Source organism: Leptodactylus fuscus, chromosome 2, assembly GCF_031893055.1.
Source record: "Leptodactylus fuscus isolate aLepFus1 chromosome 2, aLepFus1.hap2, whole genome shotgun sequence".
NCBI lineage: Eukaryota > Metazoa > Chordata > Amphibia > Anura > Leptodactylidae > Leptodactylus > Leptodactylus fuscus.
In genome coordinates, this window is record NC_134266.1 from 59,633,362 (window position 1) to 59,659,941 (window position 26,580).

General features: G+C 44.0%; 1 protein-coding gene across 2 annotated transcripts in view; it reads left to right on the forward strand.

Moving 5' to 3' along the window:
* Positions 1-3,342: 3,342 nt before the first annotated feature.
* Positions 3,343-26,580, forward strand: part of PHEX (phosphate regulating endopeptidase X-linked) — a 168,686-nt gene continuing 145,448 nt past the window's right edge. The window contains exons 1-2 of one of the 2 annotated variants that reach the window (XM_075263828.1): positions 3,343-3,631; positions 22,217-22,282. In XM_075263828.1, coding sequence (XP_075119929.1) covers positions 3,508-3,631; positions 22,217-22,282 — 190 coding nt within the window. In that variant the 5' untranslated portion in view covers positions 3,343-3,507. Of the gene's footprint in view, positions 3,632-22,086; positions 22,136-22,216; positions 22,283-26,580 lie in introns of those variants that run through there. The other variant, XM_075263829.1, reaches the window with a different exon arrangement.

Genomic DNA, 26,580 nt, shown 5'->3' on the forward strand with positions numbered 1-26,580 from the left:
GGCGGTCACATCAACCGTAATAACAATAAGTCCACAGAAGTCACAATCCAATGATAACTTTGGTTCCTTGGTCCTGTAACTAAGTCCTGGCTCTCTGCAGAGCTGTGCACAGGCCGGCTAACACATACTAACTGCAAGCTACAACTATATACTAAGACTGTTACTTCCTCTATCTGTGGGTGGGAAGGGCTGAGTCACAGATCCTTCCCCCCTCACCTATACCAAGGAGAGCAGACTCCCTGTCTACTATGGACAATGCACAGTCCAACATCTTCTTGGAGACACCGATCAGATTATCTCCACCCATTGTCCTCACTAGTTAGAGGTATTTGCATACAATGTGCTAACACACTAGACCCTAATCAGCCAACTACACATTGATGTATACAACAGGTTAGAGAATACATTCCACATGAAATATATATTACACATTGCCTATAGTATAGACTCTAACCATCCCGTGACAACCCCTCCCCCTCTCAAAACATGTGCATGACACAATTGGCCTACACAGGTAAATTGGGGAATGCACATCAGTCTCTATAGGTCATATGTCCTCCTGCCGGGATAACCCATCTGCGTTCTGGTGTTGGTTCCCTCGGCGGTACTGAATGGTAAAGTTGTAGAGTTGAAGGGCTGGCATCTGGCAAAAAATCCGGTCGATCCATGTTGGCGTCTCTCTGAGCTTGGCTTCGGGTCACTGCTCCCACAAAGTGGCACTGTAGATTTCCAACATCGTTGCCTAACAGAACATCGGCCGGCAGCCCGCTCATCACACCAATTGTGCATCGTTTTGGTCCATAACCATAGTCGAGTTCCACGGTAGCTTTAGGAATACGTTTCCGAGTACCTCCTGCCAACTCGATAGAAAGGCCAGGGCCCTCCTCTAGGGCCTCGGGTCGAACCACTCGGGGGTCCGCTACCGTTAGGAAAGCTCCCGAGTCCCGGAATCCAACAACTGTTCGGCCATCCAGTAGGACCTCCTGCAAGTGCTTCCGCTGAAGGTTTGCGGGATGTGTGGCGGAAGGCTGAATCCCATAGACCCCTGGAGGTGGAACAGATGGGTCATTCATGGAGTCATCTGGAAATGGGGCCAAACTTTCAGTCCTAGGGGTGGTTCCCAGGTAGTGAATAGGCCGGGATGCCACGGTGGCCCGTGCCCCCATGTTAACAGGGCAACTAGCTTGCAAATGTCCAGGCCGCCCGCACCCAAAACATCTGCGCTCTAGCATTCTTCCAGTAGGTCGTTGTCTAGGGACAGGGTTGTTCATAGCTGGAGGCCGATGGGCTGGGGCAGGGGTAGAGGGGGAATTGTAATCCTGAGGCCGGGCACGAAAGGTGGGTGGCTGGATGAAGGGTGTCTGGCGGACTGTGGTAGTTTTCCGCTCCTCTGCAAACAACCTCTTCCACTGCGGCTTGATGGTCAGGCCCTCATCTGCAAGGGAAGCAGCTTGCTCCACTGTGGCTGGGTTCCGTTCCAGCACCCACTCACGGATCTCAGCGGGGCACTAGGAAAAGAACTGTTCCTTAAGTATGACTTGGAGGATCTTATCGACTGTGACAGCCTCCTCTCCTTCTAGCCAGCGCTTGCATGCTTGCTTCAACTTGTGGGCGAACATGTGGAAGGAGCTTCCCCCATTGTAAGACAAAGAGCGGAATTGAACTCGGTAGGTCTCTGGAGTGACGGCATAATACTTCTGCACCGCTCTTTTAATGGCCTCATAGTCCCGCTGATCACTAGGGTCCATGGCTCTGAGAGCTTCCGCAGCCCCATCTCGTAGGTGCCCCACCAGATACCGGACCCAATCCTTCTCTGGGACTTCCATCAGGTGGCACTGGTGTTCGAAGTCCTGAAAATATCCATCAACATCCCCAGCCGCTTCATCAAAGGTCTTGAAGTGTTTATGGGAGACATATGGTGGTTCTCTCACTGTTGGGCTGGGGGCCGACGTTTGATTATAATTCCGCGTAGTTATCTCAGCCATTCGCATTTCATGCGCCATTCTTTCCTTTTCATGCGCCATTCTCTGTTCCTCCTTCTCCGTTTCCTGAGCCCTCTGTAATGCTCTACTCCTTTGCTCTGCAGTTGCTCCTAGCCCCAGCACTGCCAACTCCTCCTCATACAAAACAACCCATCTGCTCTTTTGGGTCTGTACCTGCCACTCCCGTATCTCTCCAGTCTCCTGGGGGCAGCCCTCCTCATGGTCGCTTTGCAGGGTCATCTCCTCCAGTGCCTCGATCAGTTGATCTTTCGTTCTTCCCTGGTAACTCAGGTTTAGTTCCCGGGCCCTTACTTGTAGACGTGCCATAGTCCAGTTCCTGTATTCTGAGGTTGTGGCTCCATTAATCGCTGGGCTGCTGTAGTCCATCTCGCTGTCCGCTGTTGATCCCACCGCTGCCACCAGTTGTCACGGAGCAAAGGTATACGTCTTCCTCCGGATGGTCTTTTGAATCAACACGGACGCAAGAGGTCGGGAGACAACAGCAATTTATTGTAATCCACAAAGTTAGTAGCCGGCGGCGGTCACATCAACCGTAATAACAATAAGTCCACAGAAGTCACAATCCAATGATAACTTTGGTTCCTTGGTCCTGTAACTAAGTCCTGGCTCTCTGCAGAGCTGTGCACAGGCCGGCTAACACATACTAACTGCAAGCTACAACTATATACTAAGACTGTTACTTCCTCTATCTGTGGGTGGGAAGGGCTGAGTCACAGATCCTTCCCCCCTCACCTATACCAAGGAGAGCAGACTCCCTGTCTACTATGGACAATGCACAGTCCAACATCTTCTTGGAGACACCGATCAGATTATCTCCACCCATTGTCCTCACTAGTTAGAGGTATTTGCATACAATGTGCTAACACACTAGACCCTAATCAGCCAACTACACATTGATGTATACAACAGGTTAGAGAATACATTCCACATGAAATATATATTACACATTGCCTATAGTATAGACTCTAACCATCCCGTGACACTTAACAACTAGAGATAAGAAAAAGCTTAACCGTACTAGGTCTTAAGTTTATGAACTGTAAGTGAACACAATGTTACAAGATGTGTCTGACACGCCATATACACTTCCTTCCAACTCCATGCTCTTCCAACCACCAAGCCAGCAATATGTAGACACTCTGCAGCTGACATGACAGCCTCGTACTCCGGCATACTTTACAGAACACACAAGTTTTGTGAATATGAAAAGTCACCATTCATTTTGGCAAGTCCCAGCCGGTGAACTGTGTGTAGATTTTTTTTTCCAAAAGAGGAGGGATAGGGAAAGCCCTTGTTTTTTTATTGTGCTCCATTCCCCCCACCCCTCTATAGAAGGAGGAGAGACAGAGTCTGATGACTAAAAACTTGTAAAGATGTGTACACTATGAAGAAGACGTAAGGGCAGGAAGATCTCTTAGAACATGGGCTGGTGATTAAAAACTCTCAAGAGGAAATTAGAGGAAGAAGGAAATTTCTCCTCAGGCAATTCACTCACAAGCAGTCTATGGAAGGAGAAGACATGGGCACTTCAAAGTCAGGCAAGAAAAGTTCTGCAAGTAGAGCAATGAAAATAGCCCTGGCTATCTTCATATGTGTGACAGGGATCCTGGCGTTACTCCTTATACTAGGTAAGTAACTATTAGCACAACTTGTGGAAAAAGAAGTACATGGAGATGTTTGCAAATAGTAAAATACACATAAATGAATGAACTATGGAATAAATGCAGGGATGGAATACAGTACATGCCCAATATATAAAAGGGGAAGTGTTAAGCATCACAATGGCAGTGGCGTGTAACTGCAAACAGGTAAATGCAATAGTTATAGTTAAGCCTTAGATTTAGGATTAGATTAGGGGTCCAGTTCTGTCTAATGTATTGTAAATGGACACTATCTTACCTAGTCTGCATCGATTCTATTACAATCTGTTCTTAACATCACATAGAAGTATCATTTAATATTTTTTAATTGAAGTGAAAGAAGACATAGAAAAAAATATATGATATATGAATGCTACGATCGGTTTCTAAAACCAATTTGGGAATTGTCGATCCATTAATGGGAAGAAATAGTTAAAATGCATATAAATATGTTTGGAGCAGGAGGATTGGTTTTCACATCCATCTGGTTCCATTTTAAGAAATGCAGAAATTGTCCCAGTAACAAAGCTGTATTAAAGACTTCCTATGTTACAGAGTAATGATGCTCAGATGCTGGGACTGAATGGGCTGCAGTCTTCTAAGGCTGCGCTCAAGAGCCTGTGTGTGGTTTATACGCAGGGTAAACCCATCCATAGGGCTCCATTTAGGAGGACCAAGCAGTGTACAAATGTGCTTTGATATGAGTTTTTTTACGGTATGGAGTAGCATGGTAGACTACACTATTCTATGCAAAGTGATACCGTACAATGCAATGCAATTATAATGCAAGCCTATCAGAGATGCATCCTACTAAATGTATATACATTGGCATACATTCAGGCTTACAGTGGATGTATATATTGAGTGACCCTCCTGACATAATGTAGAACTCTGACATAGGCTAATGTGAACTTTATCACTTCTGTCTTTATACACTGATGGCAGGACATGTGGAAGTAACTTATACATCCTGGGATGTGTACTGTATGGAAAAGGCTTATTCTATATTAGATCTGCTCACACAAGAACACTGCATGGATAACAGTTCCCTCAACAGCTCTTAGACTTTCCCCTTTCATGTGCTGCCATATATGCACAAAGACCAGATTGGTACCAGATCTATACATGGCCACACACTTGTCAATTTTATTCCAATGATATCAGTACTTCAATGTTTTTCTGTATCTGTCATACATTGCAAGTGATCTGAAATAGCTAGAATGGTTTTCCTTTGGAGGATCAGAATAAGAATCCATAGTTTCATGTCATAGATATAGAAAAACTAGCATGCTTAGTCTGTCCAGACCAATGTAATGTACCTAATGTGTGTACAAAGGGGAACTAATATTAGAGACAGGCATGTGACTGAGGACAATCTCTGTACAGCGATGAAGAGTATATTGGTGCTATATAGGAAAATAGAAAAAATATATTTTCCAATTAATGTTAACACTTAGGCTTCATGTAGACCGAGTGTAGTATCTGAGTCTAAGCCAAATGTCTTCTGGGTCTAATGGGTCTGAATTGATAATACTCTAAAAAATTACAACAGACTCCTGGAAGAACGTCGGATAGCAAACATGGTCATGTGCATGACGCCTTATTGTTAGATATAAATGCATTGTAGATAAGTGCACAAGATGCCTATGTATATGGCAGAGTTCTGGGGCGCTGTTCACATGTGGTCTGAGAGTACTAGATGTCTATCAGCGGCACGTTTCCAGTCATTGACGCCAACTTTTCTAGCTCTGCCAAGTTTTCAGCACTAAAACAAGGAAAACTAAAGATCATTGAGTGGATTGCCTGTGTAGTGCAGGACAAGACAGGTCCACCAGAGTGAGAGACACTCTCTACACCCACTCTCCATAATATAAGGACCCTGATCATAAGACTCTGCAGAATCAGAATGACCTAATATGAAAATAATTTTTCTACACCAGAGACCCCTTTTAGGCTAAGACTTCACCTAGTGAAATGCAGCAAAAAAACACTTCAGAAAGAAACGCAGCATTAACGCATCACGTATTGTTTCCGCAGTGTTTTTTATTGCATTTTCATAGAATGTTCCTCTGCGGACTTTCTACCCATATTACGGAAAATGCTCGTATTTCCACAGGTATAATTGACATGCTGTGATTTTAAAAAATGCTGGCTTTTTGGATTGTTTTCTGTAGTGTGTGGAAGGGATGAGTCAGAATCCCATCCACTATGTGGGTACTGTAAAATGCAGCACTTTCATTACGTGGGGCTTTAGCTTCATAGAGAGATATCAGTTGTTAGAAGATCGGGATCAAAGCTAAATGATCTGGCACATGAGATAAGATGTTGTGCCTCTCTTCACACCTTAGGCCTGGTTTACATCTGCGTTCGGTATTCTGTTCAAACAGAATACTAAACACATTAAAAAGCGGTTAGCTGTGAAACCACATGGACCCCATAGACTATAATGGGGTCCGTGAGTTTTCCGCGTGGTGTCCGCATAAATCATAAGGAGAGAAAAGTGCTGCTTGAACTACTTTTCTCTCCACATGATTCATGCACACACTGTTGTGTTCATACCATGTGCATACCATGTTGTGTAGTCGGGTCAAAGAAACCACCAGATGTTCTTTATGTCCCGGACGTTACTGTGTCATAGTGGCTCCTTCCCAGGGACACTACTGACTTACCTGAATGGACTCCATGAAAAGGCACAAAGATCCATCTCTTAAACAGCGGCCAAAGCCCATCATCATGCCACAGCCAGAGCATGGTCATTTCCTTGGAGATTCCTCCAGAACTTCTCCTGAGGGACAAATCTTTGGTGCAACCAACATTTTGTCTTTCCACAAGGTACCTGCAAAAAATGCAGAAAACAGAAAAACTCAATTTGGATAATTGAAAGTCTACAACACACAATAGCAAAATGTACAATAAATAGAATTAACGTTGTTCCTAATGAGATGACAGCAATCATCTTCAGAAACTCAGTGTATGGTCACTACTAGCTCTACCTAAGAGTAAGTTCACACTGAGTTTTTTGGTCAGGATTTTGAGGCCATATTCATCCCCACTTTCAATGGGAGCTGGTCAGTTCTTATTTCCAGGAGCTGTTTCTTCCGGCTCCCAGAAAAAAAAGCGCTCATTGCTCAATCTTCAGGCCGAGTCGCCTCACGATATGGCCTGAAGACACACCCTCCTCCGGACTAGGCCCAATCATTGGGCCTAATCCAGAGCGGAGTGCGTGACTTGATGCGGTTGCAGTGCACCAGCTTTTAGTCGTGGCGACCCGTCTTTTGGACCGGAACCTGAGGTGGACTCCTCTTCAGGTTCCGGTCCAAAAAATCTCCATGTGAACTTACCCTTAGACTGGAGTCTAAGGAGGTTAACTCAATCACCTCCTTAAAAGTTGCAGTTTTTCACTATATTAAGGCAGAAGTGATAGAGTGCCATAGAATGGCATGATGAAGTAAACTCACACCTGCTTTGCTTAGGCCAAGTGGAGATTTTGGCCACGAGTGGTTTGGAAGAGATGGAGAGCTGGTTGTAGACTCCATGAGGTGACCATTTTTTCATCAATGATCATAATAACCCCCTTAATGCACCTTGGCATAATAGCACATCAGAATCAGAAACCTTTATGTCCTAGAGTAGTGTTTTTCAACTCTTTCAAGCAAAGTACCGCCAATGAAAAAAATTCCAACCGTGTATCCCGAAAGAAGTGATGACTTATAAATATTAACAAAATAAGGCTTCGCTTGGAGCCTCAGTCAGAAGTTATGTAATGGCCCCCTCAATGCTCACATATGTAGTAATAATGACCCTTGTACTTCGAATGACCCCTTCAGTGCTCTACAAGTAATACAATAGTCCCACATGTAATATATTGGTCCCTATGCTTGCTGACTTCACGTGTAATATAATGGCCCCCACAGGTATAATGGTCCCTACGCTCGCTGACCTCACGTGTAATATAATGTCCCCCCAGTGCCCCACATGTATTATAATGGTCCCTTCGCTTGCTAACCTCACGTGTAATATCATGGCCCCCACAGTGCCCCCACATGTAATATATTGGTCCCTACGCTCGCTGACCTCACGTGTAATATAATGGCCCCCCAGTGCCCCACATGTATTATAATGGTCTCTTCGCTTGCTAACCTCACGTGTAATATAATGGCCCCCACAGTGCCCCCACATGTAATATATTGGTCCCTTCGCTTGCTAACCTCACGTGTAATATTATGGCCCCCACAGTGCCCCCACATGTAATATATTGGTCCCTACGCTCGCTGACCTCACATGTAATATAATAGCCTCCACAGTGCCCCTACATGTAATATAATGGTCCCTATGCTTGCTGACCTCACGTGTAATATAATGGCCCCCATGAAAAATATTGACCCCACGTTCAGTAAAGTGGCCCCCACTCTCAGAATAATGGCATTCACACTGCCCCCATACCCCAAGATGTTTAATGATCTATATTCTTTACTCACCGCCCTGCTTCATACTTTCCTTTTGCTCTGTAACGGGTTGTGATGTCATCACTTTCCATACTGTAGGTTATGTATACTTAGATGTAGGTAACTGCTATATTATCATGTAGATGATGTAAATTATGGTCAGGGGAAAGCCATACCCAAACACATCCACTTTATAGGAAAGTGTTATGTGGAGTGCAAAATATCAAAAAGTCACAATTTTTGGTGCAAAATTGGCCAAATTGTGCCATAAATTGAAATATTTGACACTAGGAACCTCTGTAAAGCTGCTAAGTACCCCGGTATATCTCAGCAGCCTTCTAGACTGTAGTTAATGTATACTCTGATGTATAGATACAATATGAGCTATAGCAATGATACTATTCAGCAACATATCATGGTTCTTTACTATGCAAGCCAGAGTTTAATAAAATATCCGCTATTCAGTGTAATGTAAACTAAACTAAATATATCGCTGTCGCAGCCCAAACCAATTGAATTACTTCCTAGTACTGAAAAGCCGTGTGTAGAGGAAGCAGACAGGTGCCCGGCGGTAACTCTAGTGCTCGTGCGTCAGGTTTCTGGCCTTGCTTTGCATGCAGGAGTTTTTGATGAATGACCCTTATTGTGGCACATTCTATGCCTGTCAAAATATTTTTTCAGTCTCCTGAGGCGTGACTGACCCTATCTGAAGTAATGTAGCAGATAATCGGGCTTTTGTGACAGGAAGTGCTCTTCAGAAATCACATCAAACGCACCACACATGACAAGAGCTTTCTGCATTGCTCTGCAGAATCTGTGCCAGGCCGGAGTTCACACAGTGGAAGACAACAGGACCACATTAGCCACCACAATGACATTACCCTGCTAAATGCCTTTTATTTCTCCACTGCCCAGTGCGTGTCACATGTGACCTTATCCCTTCATCTTCTCATCAGATTCATTACACAAACGTATCAAATCTGACGAGTTTATTAGAGATCTAGAAGTAGCAGAGCTGGATTTGCTAGTGAATAGTCTTTTTGAACTGTGATAACTCATCCAGACAGTGTGGTAGGTTTCCTGCAGTCCTATGGAAATCTAGACAATAGATGGGGTTTCAATATCCATTTCCCAGCCGCCTGACGATCTCTAACATCCGTTTGTCATCTGTTTTTAACTGTCCTTTAGGCTGAGGCCTCATGTAGCGGGCCACAGCAAAAAAAAAAGCGCTGAGAGATAAACAGCGATGAGTTGCCACCACGGTTTCTGTTTCCGTTATACCTATAGGAAAACGCCAGCGTTTCCGTACCTATAATTGACATGCTGCGATTTCCAAAACCGCAACGTGTCTGCTGTGCGTACTTTCCCGTAGTGTGGGGATGGGATTCACTAGAATCCCATCCATTATAATGTGACTATAAAACACAGTGTTTTTTTCCCCACCCAAACTGCAGCAGACACTCCATGTGGGGCCCCAGCCTTAAAGGAACGTATGAACTTCATTGGTCGTTTTTTAACCCAAACCACCGATCCGTTTTTACACTGTCACTTAGATGCAAATCTGTTTTTAACAGTCAATACAAATGAACCCATGTCCTATTGTTTAATGGATGTGCTAGCAAACAGACATGTGAATACGGCCATAGGCTTTCATTGTTTTGAAAATGGTTGTGTGATGGCTGTTAAAAAAAAAACATAACGCCCCTCTCATGCCATTTTTTATTGTGTGCATAAACCTTAGTCATTTTCTGTTTTAGTGCTGTTGCAGTGTATTTGCTGCATCGTTTACAGTATAGTATACAAGTATGTTTTATTTTTTTTTCAGCATTATATTCAGTGCTTAAATTGGGCCGGAACACGCCGGAACTCAGTTCCAGTATAAGACAAACTGTCTTTCAGCATTCTGGTATAAAGAACCCCAAAAACACAGCTATCGTTATACCTGGGGGGTCCTATCAGACCCCCGAGTATAATCATGGGAGGGGTAGGAGAGGTGAGGGAACATAAAAAAACACTGTTACTTACCTCTCCTGGCTCCAGAAGCCCTCGGTCCTACTTGTAAATTGTACATCTTTTTTTTTATACAAACAATAACATTTGTCTTTCAATATTATTCTGAAAATGGACAATTTATGATCTTTATGGCTCTGTAATTGTTAAAACAAGTCAATACATGGGTCATTTATCACTGACTTTCTGTGGGATTATAAAAATTTGGATTGAATACCTTTTTATTCTTTTTCATTATCCTCATTATAATTGTAATGCATAGTTATCACTCTCCCTGAGGTCCAAGTTCAAATCACCCCCTTTTACCTAGAACACGTATTAGGTTGAGTTCAGACGGAGTATTTTGGATTGGAATTTGACGCGGAGGCCGCCTCAGGTTCCGGTCCAAAATACAGGGCAGCCACAACTGGATGCCGTTGCAGTGCACTGCGATCCGTATTAAGCCCAAATGACTGAGCCTAGTCGGGAAGAATGAGCATGTCCAGAACAAATGGCTCCTGGAAAAAAGAAACGACCGGCTCACATTGAAATCAAAGGCAGCCGTCCTTTTGGTCAGGATTTTGATGCAAATTCATCCTCAAAATCCTGACCAAAAAACTCCTTGTGAACTCAACCTTAAAGGGGTATTCCCATGTCCTTTGCTCACCAGTCTTCGCTGCTGCTATAACACTTGGATTTAGCTTGTTCTATATAGAGTCGGCTAAATCCTAGTGGGCTAAAGGACCAGGTCCTTCTGTCCACTAGCTTTTAGGGCTAGTTCACACGTGAACTGCCCGCGCGGGTTTTGACACAGAGAGAGACGCGGCGAGCCGCGTCTCTCTCTTGTCAAAACCCGCCCGCCGCGACCATCGCTGTCGCGGCTTAACCCTCTGCTGTCGGCTCAAATGAATGAGCCGACATAGCAGGGAGCTGCCGGGGGCGGAAGCCGCGCGGCTGAGCCTGCGCGGCTTCCGCCTGAAGAAAGGACATGTCCTTTCTTTTCTCCGCTAGCAGCAGCTCGCCGCTAGCGGAGAACAGAAGCCCGGCGGTCTCCATAGACCACCATTATAAGGGGAGGTTTTGGACGCGAAATCCGCTGTCAAAAACCTCCCCTTATACTCACGTGTGAACTAGCCCTTAGCCTACTCTATATAAGAAAGCTATATCCTAGTGAGAAGAGGGACCAGGTCCCACTAGGATTTTGACTGTTTTATATAAAAAAGCAGCACTCATTTCCCCCCTCCTTTATCTGAGAGCAGGAAGCTAGGTCACATGGGTGGTGCAGACACAGGAACAGCTACAGACACAGGCTGGCTCCTGTGCACTTAGCTCCCCCTCCCTCTCCCCTGAGAGCAGGCAGCTACATCACTTGGGAAATAAGCAGATAATCCCAAGGTCCCCTGACGAAGCTCACTGGTAGGTGGGTGAAACGCGCGTCGGGCGTTTTTCTTACTGGTAAGGATATGTGTGGATACTAGCCACTATTATTGTTTATATGGATATTCTACTGAGGTGGGTTCCATTTAAGGTTTACAATTTATATGGGTATGTTGGAAATGTCTTTCCTTCTTAAAATAATTATGTTACCTATGATATGTGAACTTTACCCTATGTATGTTAGTTATGCATGAATTATGGCTGTCCACCATCCTTACACCAGATTCTGATCTCTGGTATTAATTGATTATTACATCTCCCCAAAAATTATGTGTATCTAAATTATGTCTTTTTGTTTAATTTTAGTAATACTTAATAAAGAATATTTTTGATATTTAATACAATTTGTTTTGTGTGGTAGTCTTGTTTGAGTAATAACTGTTATCTCCACACACATTGTTGGTAATTTGTTCCTCTGTTAGTGTTGTAAGATAATCCCAAGGGCCATAGAAATGCTGTGTCAACAATGAAGTGAATAAATTAACATAGTGGACAAACAAAGCAGTTTTGCTGAGCTGAAACAGTGTATTTAGGAAAAGTCTTAAATCCACATTAACAAGCAGTATAGATAGGATCCTTGTGATGGGACAACCCCTTTATAGTTAAAAATGAAAATCAAAAAATGTCACTGGTGGGAAGTGGTTAAGGAGCACCTCATGAGTTGCATTTCCACAGGGATCAATGGAGAAGGATGTTGGATGACTAGCCAGAGCTAATAAATGTCCTCAATGTCCTGAACATTCATTGGCTCTTGTGACTATATGTTCTCATACACTACCTGTTTGCCTACCCACAAGTCTTTCTGTGGACTGTGCAACTGCCCATCAACCATCTGTGTGCTAACAAGTGACTCCTATACCGTGCTCCAACGGTAATCGTTAGTCTATATCTCAGACTTTTCTGCCTTCCTCTCCATGTCCAAAAGGCTGTGCAATGATCTGCTCCAGATATGTCTGCTGATGGAGGGTCATGTCATGTGTAACCCCCTGGAGGTCTTTACATGACCCCCACACTTTGGGAACCCATGTATCAAACTATCACTGATATTTCAAAATGACTAAAAATGTAGTGTTTAGAGATGAGCGAACGGCGTTCGAGCGAATTGGTATTTGATTGAATATCAGGCTGTTCGAGATATTCGATTCCAATCGAATACCACGCGGCAAACGCACTATAAAATTCGTATCCCCTCCCACCTACCCTGGCGCTTTCTTTGCACCAATAACTGTGCAAGGGAGGTGGGACAGAAACTACGACAACGTAGGTATCAGAAAAAAAAATCAGAAAAAATAATTGGCTAACTAAATCAGATGACCTCCACTTTATACGAATGGTGGATTTCAGATTCGGTTCATATGAGACTGTGAACTATGTGACTGTGAGACAGGGATAGATGTACAGGCAGGGTTAGCTAGGAATTAGCTTTATTTAGGTGGGAATGTTACTCAAACAGCTCTTTGGGGCTCTATCTCGTGGCAGCCCAATATATGCTAGTCGGGATCCCTGTCAGCTTGGGTTATGCTGGAGCTGACTTTTTCTCATAGGAATGCATTGACCAGCGTTGATTGGCCGAATGCCATACAGTGTACAGCATTCGGTCAACCAACACTGGTTCTGCCGGAGGCTCGTCTGTGAGGAGGCGGAGTCTAAGATCGGACCACAGCAGTCTCCATTGTGGTCCGATCTTAGACTCTGCCTCCTCACAGATGAGCCTCCGGCAGAACCAGCGCTGATTGGCCGAATGCTGTACACTGTATGGCATTTGGCCAATCAACGCTGGTCAATGCCTTCCTATGGGAAAAAGTCAGCTCCTGCATTATTAGTGGCGTAATACAGGGACTTGGGCATGTTAGATGCCCCCAGACATGCTTCCCCTGCTGTCCCAGTTGCATTCCAGGGTGTTGGCATCATTTGCTGAGGTGTCATAGTGGACTTGGTGACCAGGGCCGCCATCAGGAATTTTGGGGCCCCATACAGCCTAAGTGTCTGGGCCCCCCCCCCTCCCCTGCCATTTTTGCTTTGCGCGCCGCAGCACATTTAGCCCCGCCCACTTTTGTGTTGACTCCGCCCACTCGTTAATTTTTCATGTGCCTGCACACAGTATAATCCTCCTACAGTCACCCGTAAATTATATGTCCCCCCTCTATCTCTCCCCCAGTTTCATATACACCCTTCATCTGCCCCCAGTTTCAGGTCCCCCTTCCATCTCTGCCCCTAGATTCATGTCCCCACATCTCTGCCCCCAGTTTCATGTCCCCTCCATCTCTGCCCCCAGATTCATGTCCCCCCAGATTCATGTACCCCCTCCATCTCTGCCCCCAGATTCATGTCCCCCATCTCTGCCCCCAGATTCATGTCCCTCCATCTCTGCCCCCAGATTCATGTCCCTCCATCTCTGCCCCCAGATTCATGTCCTCTCCATTTCTGCCCCAGATTCATGTCCCCACAGTGTCATGCCGTCCCCTCCTTCATCTGCCCCAGTGTCATTCCGTCCTCTCTTTCATCTGCCCCCCGATTCACGTTCCACCTCCACATTAAACTTACCTTCTCCTCCGCTCCCTCGCCGCTCTCTGCGCGTCTCTCTCGCTGACACATGCGGCTGAAGGAAGGAGCTGACACGGGTCAGCTCCACGCTTCGCCGCTGGGTGTCTCTCTCGCTGACACATATGCGGCTGAAGCGAGGAGCTGACCTGTGTCAGCTCCTCACTTCGCCGCTGCCGCCTCTCTCGCTGACACATCTGCGGCTGAGCCGGGTTCCGGCTCAGCCGCATATGTGTCACCGAGAGAGGCGGCAGCGGCGAAGTGAGGAGCTGACACAGGTCAGCTCCTCGCTTCAGCCGCATATATGTCAGCGAGACAGGCGGTAGCGGCGAAGCGAGGAGCTGACCTGTGTCAGCTCCTCGCTTCAGCCGCGTATGTGCTCAACTCAGATCTGCCGACTGCTGCCGGCGCCAGGGGGCCCGGGCCCCCCCCATTTTAAAATTTGGCCGGGCCCCTGACGCCAGTAGCAGTAGTACTGGCCTATCGGCGGCCCTGTTGGTGACTCTCTTGAGTTGAATAGTGGTTTCCCCTGAAACGAAGCATTTTTCCCCATAGACTATAATGGGATTCGATATTCGTTCGAATAGTCCTCCCCTAAAAACAGTCAGGAAGAGACGGACTGAGCTTTTATCATGTCCAATTTTATTTTTTTTTATTCCCATAAGAGTTAAGCCTAATATCTGATGCTAAGCCAAGCTTACAGATTTATGGTAAAGTCAGGAGTATCAGCAGTGAACAAGCAGTATAAAGTATATAAGCTATACCTGTTTCTTTTTTTTATTTCTATATCTGAAATGTATGGCTGGCTTTAGGAAATAAACCATAAATAATAATTGCTGTGACCATCTTTATCTACATCAGTTTTATTGGATACTGTACAGTCCAGTAAATTTTTATAAGAAACACAGATGGTACTGAATGTTGCTCTATCTTGAAGCACTCAGTTGGCTTCTCCTTCTACTTCTGCGACTTCTATGTTCAGATGTTTCTGGAAAGTATGTCATCAGTTACAAAACAACTTGCCTACTTTCCATTAAAAAAAAATAGTTCTTTATGTTAATGCCTAGGCTGTGTGTATGTGGACCTTTATCTAATTTACAATAATTCTAAGACTAATAAGATTTCTAGAGGTACAGCATGGTGTATGAGAATCTTATACATCTAGTAGTATATACTAAGTGCAGGGGTCGCCAACCCCAGGGAGTGGCATGTAAGACTCATTTCACTGGCAGTACCAGTAGGTCTTTGTAGAATGGGAGGAAATCAACGCAAACACGGGGAGAACATACAAACTCCTTACAGATGTTGCTCCTGGTGGGATTTGAATCCAGGATTCCAGCGCTATAAGGCTGCACTGCTAACCACTGAGCCACCATTTTGCCCCTGGGCTCTGTTTTCTTCTGGCGCTTCTGCCTGAAGAGACCACTGATAACGCCTCAGAGTTCATGTCGGCGTCATTACGTATAATGGCGCCGACGTGACCCCTGAGACCAAATCAGCAGTCACAGAAATCAGATAGAAGCACTGCAGAGAACAGAGTTGCTGCATTGTGCAGGGAAGGTGAGTAACATTATCTTTTATATTTCTCACTTCTGTTGGCCCCCACAGTATTATAATAGCTAGTGAGTGGCAAAAATTGGAATATTATAAAAGATGGAATATTATACTGTGTGCAGGATCCGCAATGAGACATAATACCACGTGCAGGGGCCACTATGTGAAATAATACCATGTGCAGGGGCTGCAATGAGACATAATACTGTTTTGCAGGGGCCGCCATGAGACATAATACCACGTGCAGGGGCCACTATGTGAAATAATACCGTGTGCAGGGGCTGTAATGAGACATAATACTGTTTTGCAGGGGCCGCCATAAGACAATACCATGTTCAGGGGCCGCTATTAGACATAATATCGTGTGCAGCGGCCGTTATGAGACATAATATCATATACAGGGGCTACTATGGCTATGGGGCATAATACTGTTTGCGGGGGCTGCTATGGGACATAATGCCATGTGCAGGGGCCTCTATGGGACATAATACTTTGTACAGGGGCTGCTATGGGACATAGTAACATGTGCAAGGGCTGCTATGGGATATTATTTTGTATAACGGAGTGTTTTTGTACAAAAAATATAGGCAAAAATGCACCATGTGAATGCAGCTTTACATCAAAAGAAAAGTTCCAGTGGCTTAAGAATATAGCTGCATCCAGATACATAGTGTGTTTCCACCATAAGGATGCTGCCATACAGTGCTCCTGGACACTTACATTTACTGCTAACTGGGGGCTGCACATGCACTTTCATTGCTTCTAATGGGCAAGTACAGCTGTGTCCCAGGAAATAGCAGTAACCACATGTATCCTGATGCATCTGTTGGCAGCACTTTTGTGTTACGGTTTGTGGTATATGACTTTAGCATAGGGGTCATCAGCCTTAAAATTATTGACCGGCACTCCGAGGACCTCATTTTTGATTTTTTAATTTAAATGCTGGTTCTGCATCGAACTTTTACATTCGAATAGCGAGTGGTACTCGATCGAGTAGGTATTCGATTGAATACTATGGTATTCGAAATACTCGTACTCGATCGAGTACCACTTGCTATTCGAATGTAAAAGTTTGATGCAGAACCAGCATTGATTGGCCGAATGCTATACAGTCGGCCAATCAACGCTGGTTCTTCTCCTACCTTTAGAAGTCTTCTCCGTGCAGCTTCCCCGCGGCGTCTCCCGGCTCTGAATTCACGCTGCCAGGCATCGGGCCTGGGCAGAGCTGACTGCGCATGTCCGCTTGTAGTGTGGGCATGCCCAGTCGGCTCTGCCCAGGCCCGATGCCTGACAGAGTGAATTCAGAGCCGGAAGATGCCGCGGGGACGCTGCATGGAGAAGACTGCTCGGAGGATCCAGCCTGACCCTCACTCGTGGGCTTGGTAAGTATAATTTGATCGAATGTTGCCTACCCCTGAAACGAGCATTTTCCCCCCATAGACTATAATAGGGTTCGATATTCGATTCGAGTAGTCGAATATTGAGGGGCTACTTTAAACGAATATCGAACCTCGAACATTTTACTGTTCGCTCATCTCTAATTTCTAATGTATATGTTATTTCCAATTTACAATCCATAGGGTTGATAGGGGTGATATCACGCCTATATGTTACTTTGAAATGTTATAGTTTGGTTAGTAACCAATCTCCACAGCCAGACTTAAAAAGAGGTCTATTTGTTTATTTGGTTCCCTTTTATTTTATATACTGTTTGCTTGTGTTTGTCTTTTTTTGCATTTTCTTTTTGTAAGCACTGGACTTTGTTGTGGCTATTAAATCTAAAAACTTTTTTTTTATATATATAAATATGCAAATGAAGGTGAGGTGCAATGGGGTGCGCCATACCCTCCAAGGGCTCTGTATTCAGATTTGAGTTGCTGACCCTTAAAGCCTCTTCCTATCCTACAGCTGTTTGCTGAATTCTGACCAATGCACTGTGATTGCTTTTATATAGTTTCCTGGTGACAGACTTACTTTATAGTAATGGTGATACATACTGTAGTTACTACTGCAAAAAGGGAATTTGGTGAAGGGAAAGAGAAGTAGGAAGTAGAAGATGGGGCCGAGGTAGTGTGGGTGAAGGATTTTCTTAGCTGACAAATCATAGTCCTTCTTAGGCTCCATTCTCACAGAGTAACGTACCGCTCATTTAGACACGTATACACTTGTCAGAACATGGCACTTCAAAACAGATCCCATTGATTTCAATGGGTGCTGGCTTACGCGCGAAACACATTGAAATCACTGAGTTTCAAAGCCTCCCATTGATTTCAATGTGTTACGCACATAAACCGGCACCCATTGAAATCAATGGGATCTGTTTTGAAGCACCGTGCTCTGACACGTATATACGTGTCTAAATGAGCGACGCGAATGGAGAACGGAGCCTAAAGGCTAAAGCCCCATGTTGCAGCAATGCAGCTTTTTTGTTGCGGATTTTGCTGCAGGTTTTTGAGCCAAAGCCAGGAGTGGATTGAACAGAAGATAGAAGTTTAAGACCTTCCTATTAGAGATGAGCGAGTAGAATTCAATCGAGTAGGTATTTGAAATATTCGTACTCGATCGAATACTACTAGGTATTCACAGTAAATATTCCATTCCGAGCCAGCATTGATCGGCCGAATGCTATACAGTGTATAGCATTTAGCAAATCAATGCTGGTTCTGCCGGAGGCTCGTCTGTGAGGAGGCGGAGTCTAAGATCGGACCACAGCAGTCTCCATTGTGGTCCGATTTTAGACTCCGCCTCCTCATAGATGAGCCTCCGGCAGGACCAGCGTTGATTGACCGAATGCTGTACACTGGCCAATCAACGCTGGTCTATTCATTCCTATGAGAAAAAGTAAGCTCCCTCATAACAGCAAGCTGCCAGCTCTCTTGACTAGCAAGGATGAGCCTGCGGCAAATCAACGCTGGTTCTGCAGCAGGCTCGTCTTTGCTAGTCAGGAGAGCTGGAAGCTTGCTGTTACAAGACAGCTGACCTTTTAGCGCAACTGCAAGCGGTGTGCAGTTAAAGCGCACGGACCCTTATAGACTATAATGGGGTCCGTGCGCTTTAACTGCACAGCGCTCCTCCTGCTATTCGTGACTCTCCTTTAGTCGAATAGTGGTTTCCCCTGAAACAAGCATTTTTTCCCATAGACTATAATGGGATTCGATATTCGATCGAGTAGTCGAATATTGAGGCTCTACTCGAAATGAATATCGAATCTCGAATATTTCACTGTTTGCTCATCTCTACTTCCTATATATTGCACATTTCTTTTGCAGCCACTCCTGGCTTTTGCGCAAAAACTGCAACAAAATCTGCAACAAAAAGAGCTGCGTTTCCACAATGTGGGGCCTTAGCTTAAAGTCGTCTTTTCTGAGTCCATACAACATTAGGTAGTTGAATGTATTCAGATAAGCATAGATGTAAGGTTGGGTAAAGTCCTTTAGACAAAACATATACAGTTTAACATTTTTGCTTATACTAGTAGAATTGTAGGCCCAGACTATGAGGGATTCTCTGTCATTCTGCTGTTGGGTGCCCCTTTATATGGCCTTCTGTTTGGACAAAACAGCGCAGGAAACTCATTGCCCTTCACTGTATTTTTATGTAACATCCCATAATTCATATCAAAATGATAAGAAAATATTTAAGTTTGGTTCAAGGTGACCACAGAAACTTTTCTATATAGCACAAAGTTAAACACTTAAACCATTATGGACACATATCTTTTATTGTGGAGGCTTCCATTCACTATAATGGAGTTAAATTGAGTATAATGGGACTCCAGGATAGGAAATACACCAGGTAGATGGGACGGTTACATGTTTATTGTGTTATCTAGCAACATAAAGTGGATTGAGTTGTCAACGGCACGTAATGTATTGTGTCTTCCTCAAGGACAAGGTGCTGAGAGGTTTACTTGGATGTAAAATCAAAAGAACCCAATAGCAATGTCGGGATGACCCCTTACCACCTACTTGTCAGATGCTAGAGCTTCACAACTTATTCTGATTTCAAAGAACACCAGTCTGATGTTTCTCCAGCTTGTGACGCCAGTAAAGATACCGTAGAATAATGAACTATTGTGATGTAATTGGCTTTCTATCTATGGCTGCCATGTTGTTCTCTTTACATCAGAAAGCTCATAATCGCGTCATTGATACGGTGATATGGCATTTACAGTGCTCATCGGGGAGCCAGGCTTCACTCTGAACATAATAGAGCTGATAGGGTGTTGGGAGAATGACAGTTCCGGCTACTTAATTAAAACTTCTGCCTTTCATTGACAGCCAAGTTTCATGTATGGGAATGCGTGCTGTTCGACATAGCCGCCACAATATGGGTTTTTTTGTGAGTTCAACTAAAGCCCGAAAAATTTACAATTGGGAAATAGTATTGGATTACTATTGCACCCCATGTGTTTCATCTTCCCTTTATTTGCTATGAACTGCCTATTATACCAACTCGGTGTATTATATTTATTCTGTTTTCCGATTTTAACTCAATGGGTAGATTTACTAATGAAAACGGGACAGACTTCTGGCATCATTTGTGGCAAAAAAAACCTCGAATACATACGTATTACTGTTAGACTGCTTTAGCACATTTTACACATTATGTGTATGATTTTCAAGAATTTCCTGAGACTTTCTTGGTGTCCTTGAATTATTCTATCAGTTTTAGGCTAAAATACCTCTCTGAGTGGCTCCATATTTAATAACCTAATAATATAATATTTCACCAATGTAAATAGAACCGGGGGCTTTCGGACACAGGGATACCAAATGTGTATGTGTTTCACAGTAATGTTTTTGTTTTATATGTATTCTAGGGATATGGGGGTGATTTGAACATATATCTCTATCTATCTATCTATCTATCTATCTATCTATCTATCTATCTATCTATCTATCTATCTATCCATCTATCCATCTATCTGTCTGTGTCTGTCTGTCTTTCTATCTATCTCCTATCTATCTATCTATCTATCTATCTATCTATCTATCTATCTATCTATCTATCTATCTATCTATCCATCTATCTATCCATCTATCTATCCATCTATCTATCCATCCATCTATCTGTCTGTGTCTGTCTGTCTTTCTATCTATCTCCTATCTATCCATCTATCTATCCATCTATCTGTCTGTGTCTGTCTGTCTGTCTATCTATCTATCTCCTATCTATCTATCTATCTATCTATCTATCTATCTATCTATCTATCTATCTATCTATCTATCTATCCATCCATCTACCTATCTATCTCCTATCTATCCATCTATCTGTCTGTGTCTGTCTGTCTTTCTATCTATCTATATCTAATCTATCTCATCCATGGATGGAAAGAGACACCCTGCAGTGAAGCTATGCAAGAAGAGAAAAAGGGGCGGGCCAGACGCGTGAAGGAGGTGTGGTTTTCTAAGCAAACTTGAAACCACGCCTCTTTCACCCGTCTGGCTCGTCCCTCCTTCACTGCCTCTCAGATCTGGCTCTTGCAATGATGCCACACAGACAGGGAAGGAGGGGCGGGCCAGACGGGTGAAGGAGGCGTGGTTTCAAGCTTGCCGAGAAAACCACGCCTCCTCCTCCCGTTTGGCCCGCCCCTCCTTCCCTGTCTGTGTGGCATCATTGCCGGAGCCAGATCTGAGAGGCAGTGAAGGAGGGGCGGGCCAGACGGGAGAAGGAGGCGTGGTTTTCTCGGCAAGCTTGAAACCACGCTTCCTTCACTTGTCTGGCCCGCCCCTACTTCCCTGCCTCTCAGATCTCGCTCCTGCAAACACGCGACACAGACAGGGAAGGAGGGGCAGAGCAGGCAGGCACCGTGCTGCTCTCTGTGCTGCTCCTCATAGACAGGACACAGACGCTGCACACGCTGCATTCGGACTATAAGACGCACACACATTTTCCTCCCATATTTCCTCCCATATAGTCTCCCTGTATATAATGCCATATGCCATGAGTTTTTGGGGTGACCTTGTAGTCTCCCCGAGAAGCATTGCTCTTACACTTATTTACAGTATCTACCCAGAGCATGGGTCCATTATATGGCCTTTTAAATGGACCCTAAAGAGTAGTTAAGACAAACATGGCTTAGGCCGAGTTAACATCTGCACCCGGTCTCCGCTTTGTGGGTTTCCGTCTTCTGCTGACAGGAAACGTAAACCTTGCAGTCAGTGTCCGCCCGTGAGTGCCTTTAATAAAATAATAAAATCAGCACATAATTTGGGTCTATTAAGGATAAAGAAACATGAAAATGGTGTCAATAAATTTGCAGGCAGTAATGTTTTGTATACTTGTCAGGGCCATATGCTGTTGTGACTAGTTTTGCTATAAAAATCTTCGACAAAACTCAATTAGAAAAGCCAAGAGAGCAGATATGTATGAAAAAGAACACAAGGTAAACTAATAGCTCCAAGAAAAGGGTGTAGAGAACATGAGAAACATCTGTATGCAATAATGGGGACCCAGATTGTGGTATCTGGTAATCGCCATAAAAGGGAATGTTCCTCGCTATCCAGTTCTTAGCACAAAGCAGGTATTTGTATGTTACAGAATGCAGCACTCTGCAAAATGTCATCAGAGTGATAACTAATGCAAATCTGTCTTCTTTTAACAGCGTCTCGAGGACTTATTAACTTTCACAAGGAACGCTATTGTTTAACTCCAGAATGCATTGAAGCCGGTAAGACTGAACAACTGTGAAAAGTAACCTATATAATCCTTCATTTCCTAACTGTTGCTTATGGATTTATGGAGACATCAGACATTGTCATATCGGATGTAATCCTTAGCTGGTACTTCTAGTATAATAAATAACCTAATAAGCAAATATAGAATAATCTTAAACAGAAGGCTGAAATATTGTTTGCATTGACAAATATGAAGAAGCGTAAATACATAGATATGCAGGGTGCACTAAATTATAAAAATAAAATTGGAGATGAGCGAATCAAAGCTGACGAAGTGGAATTCGATCCGAATTTCAGGAAATGTTTGATTTACATCGAATCTGGATTTCCTCACACTTCATGCTAACGAATCACATTTTTTCCTAAAATGGCTGCTGCCTATGTTAGAACATGGGGCAAGGAACGCTAGGAACTCATGATCACCCACAATGCCACAAATGTAGCCAAGCAGCAGCCAGCGAGCCTTGTGATGTCACAGCCCTTTAACCCCTTTGCAACTGCCCACGGCTAACAACCGATCGGGGGTTTTAACGTCTTGGATGCCACGGTCCACCATGCTACATGTCTCCCTAGGCACTCCCCTGTGGCGAGATTGGGGGATGCCAATATACATCTTCTGCAGCCCAGGTCTGGTCAGTGACTCCTGGCTGCTAGTAGCCCCAGTACCTGGTTGATCTTGCCTAGCAGTGAGGAAGTTAGCCAATGTGTCTGCATAGGCTGACTTCCTCTATAGACTGCAATACACGTTTATTGCGGTCTATAGTGCTGAACCAGCCATCAGGGCATCTATGGTTCAGGTTCCCTAATGGGACATTACTAAAAACCACAGCAGACTCCCCATGTGTGTTACTGAAGGGCACAATGTTGTACATCACTATACAGGCTCTCTGCAGCCAGGAAATAGCTGATTTTTCAATGCAATTTACCGCAAATTAATTTGAATTCAATTGTATCAGAAAATTCGTAGAAGATACAGAATCGAATTTTTGAAAAATTTGCTCATCTCTAAATATAATATATGGTTCATGCTTTCCTGCCCTGGGTATGATGACTCAGATAGAAAGTTCTAGATGAATGATTATGGGACAGCAATGATTCACATCGGTCACTAACTTTTCAACAAATTTAGCAAATTCCGAAATAGTTTATAATAAATCATAGAGAGTATTTCTTCTTTGCGCTTAGGGTGTTTCCCTGCTCCCCCCATCCCCTTCATTCTAAAAATCGATGTAATATCCATCTCAAGGAGGTTGCAGGTCACATGACTGAGGTTACATATGTGTGTAAGAGTCAATGGGGAGGGGAAGAGTAAGTAGAGGGAGAGACAGATATCAGCAGAAACGCATGCTTAGTGTGATGCTGAAGCTAGATTGGAGCTTTCTATAACAGCCAAAGTGCTGTATTCACATCAGTACAGGTCACTACTTCTCTCTATATATTATGCTCCATCCTTGGGCTGCTTTTTAGCGAGAGACAGACCATTATAGAGAAGGTTCTCCTCTACTCATTCTGATCACATAGATCCTACAGAGGGAAAACTTCTGCACATTTTCCATGTGCGCACATTGTACTAATGTTTTTATTAAATAGAAAACCTACAGGGACAGATAATATTAAAGGGGCTCTATCAGCAAAATCATGCTGATAGAGCCCCACATATGCGTGAATAGCCTTTAAAAAGGCTATTCAGCCACCGTAAAAGTTATATTAAACTACCCCCCCCCCCTGTTTTAAAATAAAACCCTAAAACAGAATGTGATAAACTTACCCATCGTGCACGGTGGGTGGGCGGGCATTTAGGGTCCGCCGTCTTCTTCATCCACGCCTCCTCTTCCTGCAATGTCCTCAGGTCCCGTCTTCCTCCGGCGCTCGCCAACTGACATTGCTAAAAAAAATGGCCTGGGCGCATGCGCAGTAGCCGTAGTAGAAGCAGCATGCTACTGCGCATGCGCCCAGGCCATTTTTTTTTAGCAATGTCAGTTCGCGAGCGGGGCATGATTTTGCTGATAGAGCGCCTTTAAAGAATTTCCCAACTAAAGCCACCCAGCTATTGGCGAGAGCAGCTACAAAGAACATCTCCCACTGAGAAGGATGGATAGCCTATTTTTAAGGGGATCTTGCAGCCATCTTGACATATACTTACATAGTAGATGAGGTTGGATAAAGACATTAGTCCATCAAGTCCAACCTATAACCCTACAATCCCTACAGTGTTGATCCAGGGGAAGGCAAAAAACCCCATGAGGTTCATGCCAGTTGCCGCATTTCAGGGGAAAAAATTCCTTCCCGACTCCATATCTGACAGTCAGTATAAAAACCCTGGATCAACGTGTCCTTAAAATCTAGAGTCCAGGATCTACTTTAGCAAATTCTTGCATTCATCCTGAAATGTTAATTTTGCTGTATCTTGTGTTATAACCAATGCATCGTACCATTCCTCTGTTATTCCTCCGAAAAAAATTGACAACTGGCTGTTATTACTCAGGGGTGTGTCTTCACACATTGTCACTACCCAATCAGTGCTGAGAGTGCCAGACTGGGTTAGGTCACAAATTATTCAAGAGGAATAATAATCTCCAGTTATTAAAAGATACCCTATATGCTCCTGTTATTTCATGGGGAATACATGCATTTACAAACACAGATATGTCAGGAGAGGTGATAGTTCACATTTGTTATTTTTGTTCCAATGGCAAACTAGAATTCACGAAGATTTTACTGATTGTTTTCTAGTGGCTTTTTTTTATGTACTATGTGGAGATGAAGAGTACATACATCAGGATGATGAATAGGATGGTGATGATTTTTGAGGGTTTTTTAATTCTTTATTAATATTTTACATGTCATAAAATACCTTAGGGTATGTTCACACAGAGATTATTTGCAGGTGGATTTTGACGTGAAATCCGCCTCAAAATCCACCTGCAAAAAAGTCTCCCATTTTTCCCGTTAGCATTTTTTAGCTAGCGGGAAAAAGAAGCGAGATGCCCCTTCTTCCTGCGGATTCCGCGGCTGAGACAGCCATGGCGTCTGGGTTGCGAGAGTCCCTTCTGATTACACCTATTCGTTCGGGCCTAAGCAGGAGTGGAATGCCGCGACTCAATGCCAGTCGGCTGCATCGGCATTCTATCGCGGCTAGCCACGCGGAGAGTTCAAACGTCATGTGAGCATACCTTTAGAGGGATGTAATAAATCTCTATATATAATTAGAACTGCTCACGGTCACAATGGGTAGCTAATATCAGGGCCAGTGATTATGGGTCAGCAGAGATGGTGGCTCACTACTATTATGGGCAACACGGTGGCTCGGTGCTTAGCACTGCAGCCCTGGGTTTGAATCCTGTGAAGGACAACATCTACAAGGAATGGTGTGGATTTCCTCCGGGGACTCCAGTTTCCTCCACACTCCAAAGACATACGGATATGGGATATGATATGTCCCTATATGGGACAGTGACTGACATTGTCGGCAAAATGCTGCAGAATATGATGGTGCTATATAAGTAAGCAAAATAAGTAACCTGTATTATAGGGGACTCTTACCTGTGACCATACAGCTATTGCAGAACACCCAACATTCTGTAACAGCTGGAAGCCCTCCATGTATATACCAGTGGTCTCCAACCTCGGACCCTGTTCTGAAAGTTTATCTCTCAATATGGTACTGGAGTGGTTATGGATGGAGAGTTACAGGTAGAAGACCATCGGTATTACAGTGCGTATTGTCTTCAGTCACTTGTGCAATTGTGTTTTTGCAGCACCATCACATGACATCTCTACAAGATAAAACCCCCAAGTTGCAATTGGAAATATGGTCATTTGCTGGTTCTGAATTAATAATACTTAGAATATTTCAAAATTTGTCAGATGAACTTTACCTGCAGTTATAATTCAGTACAAATACAGTTATCCTTAGTGACAGAACTTGTATCCGGGAGCAAAGTGATCATTGACATTTATCTGCTGTAGCTAAATAGCTTGCTGTGTACGACTATTAGCAGGTCTATGAGCAGTGTCATCTGGAATCTCCGTAATGCTTCATATGAACTATGGCATAATATGATACAAATTAAAGCAGATCTGTCCTAGGGGGAATAAAGCTGGGAGAATCACTGGAGGAAAAGGACCTGGGTGTACTTGTAGATTATAGATTAAATTACAGCATACAATGTCAGTCAGCTATGACCAGCAGGATACTGTTTTATAGTAAACGGGGTATGGACTCCGGGACAGGGGTATAATATTACCACTTTATAAGTCATTGGTGCGGCCCATCTGGATTATGTAGTTC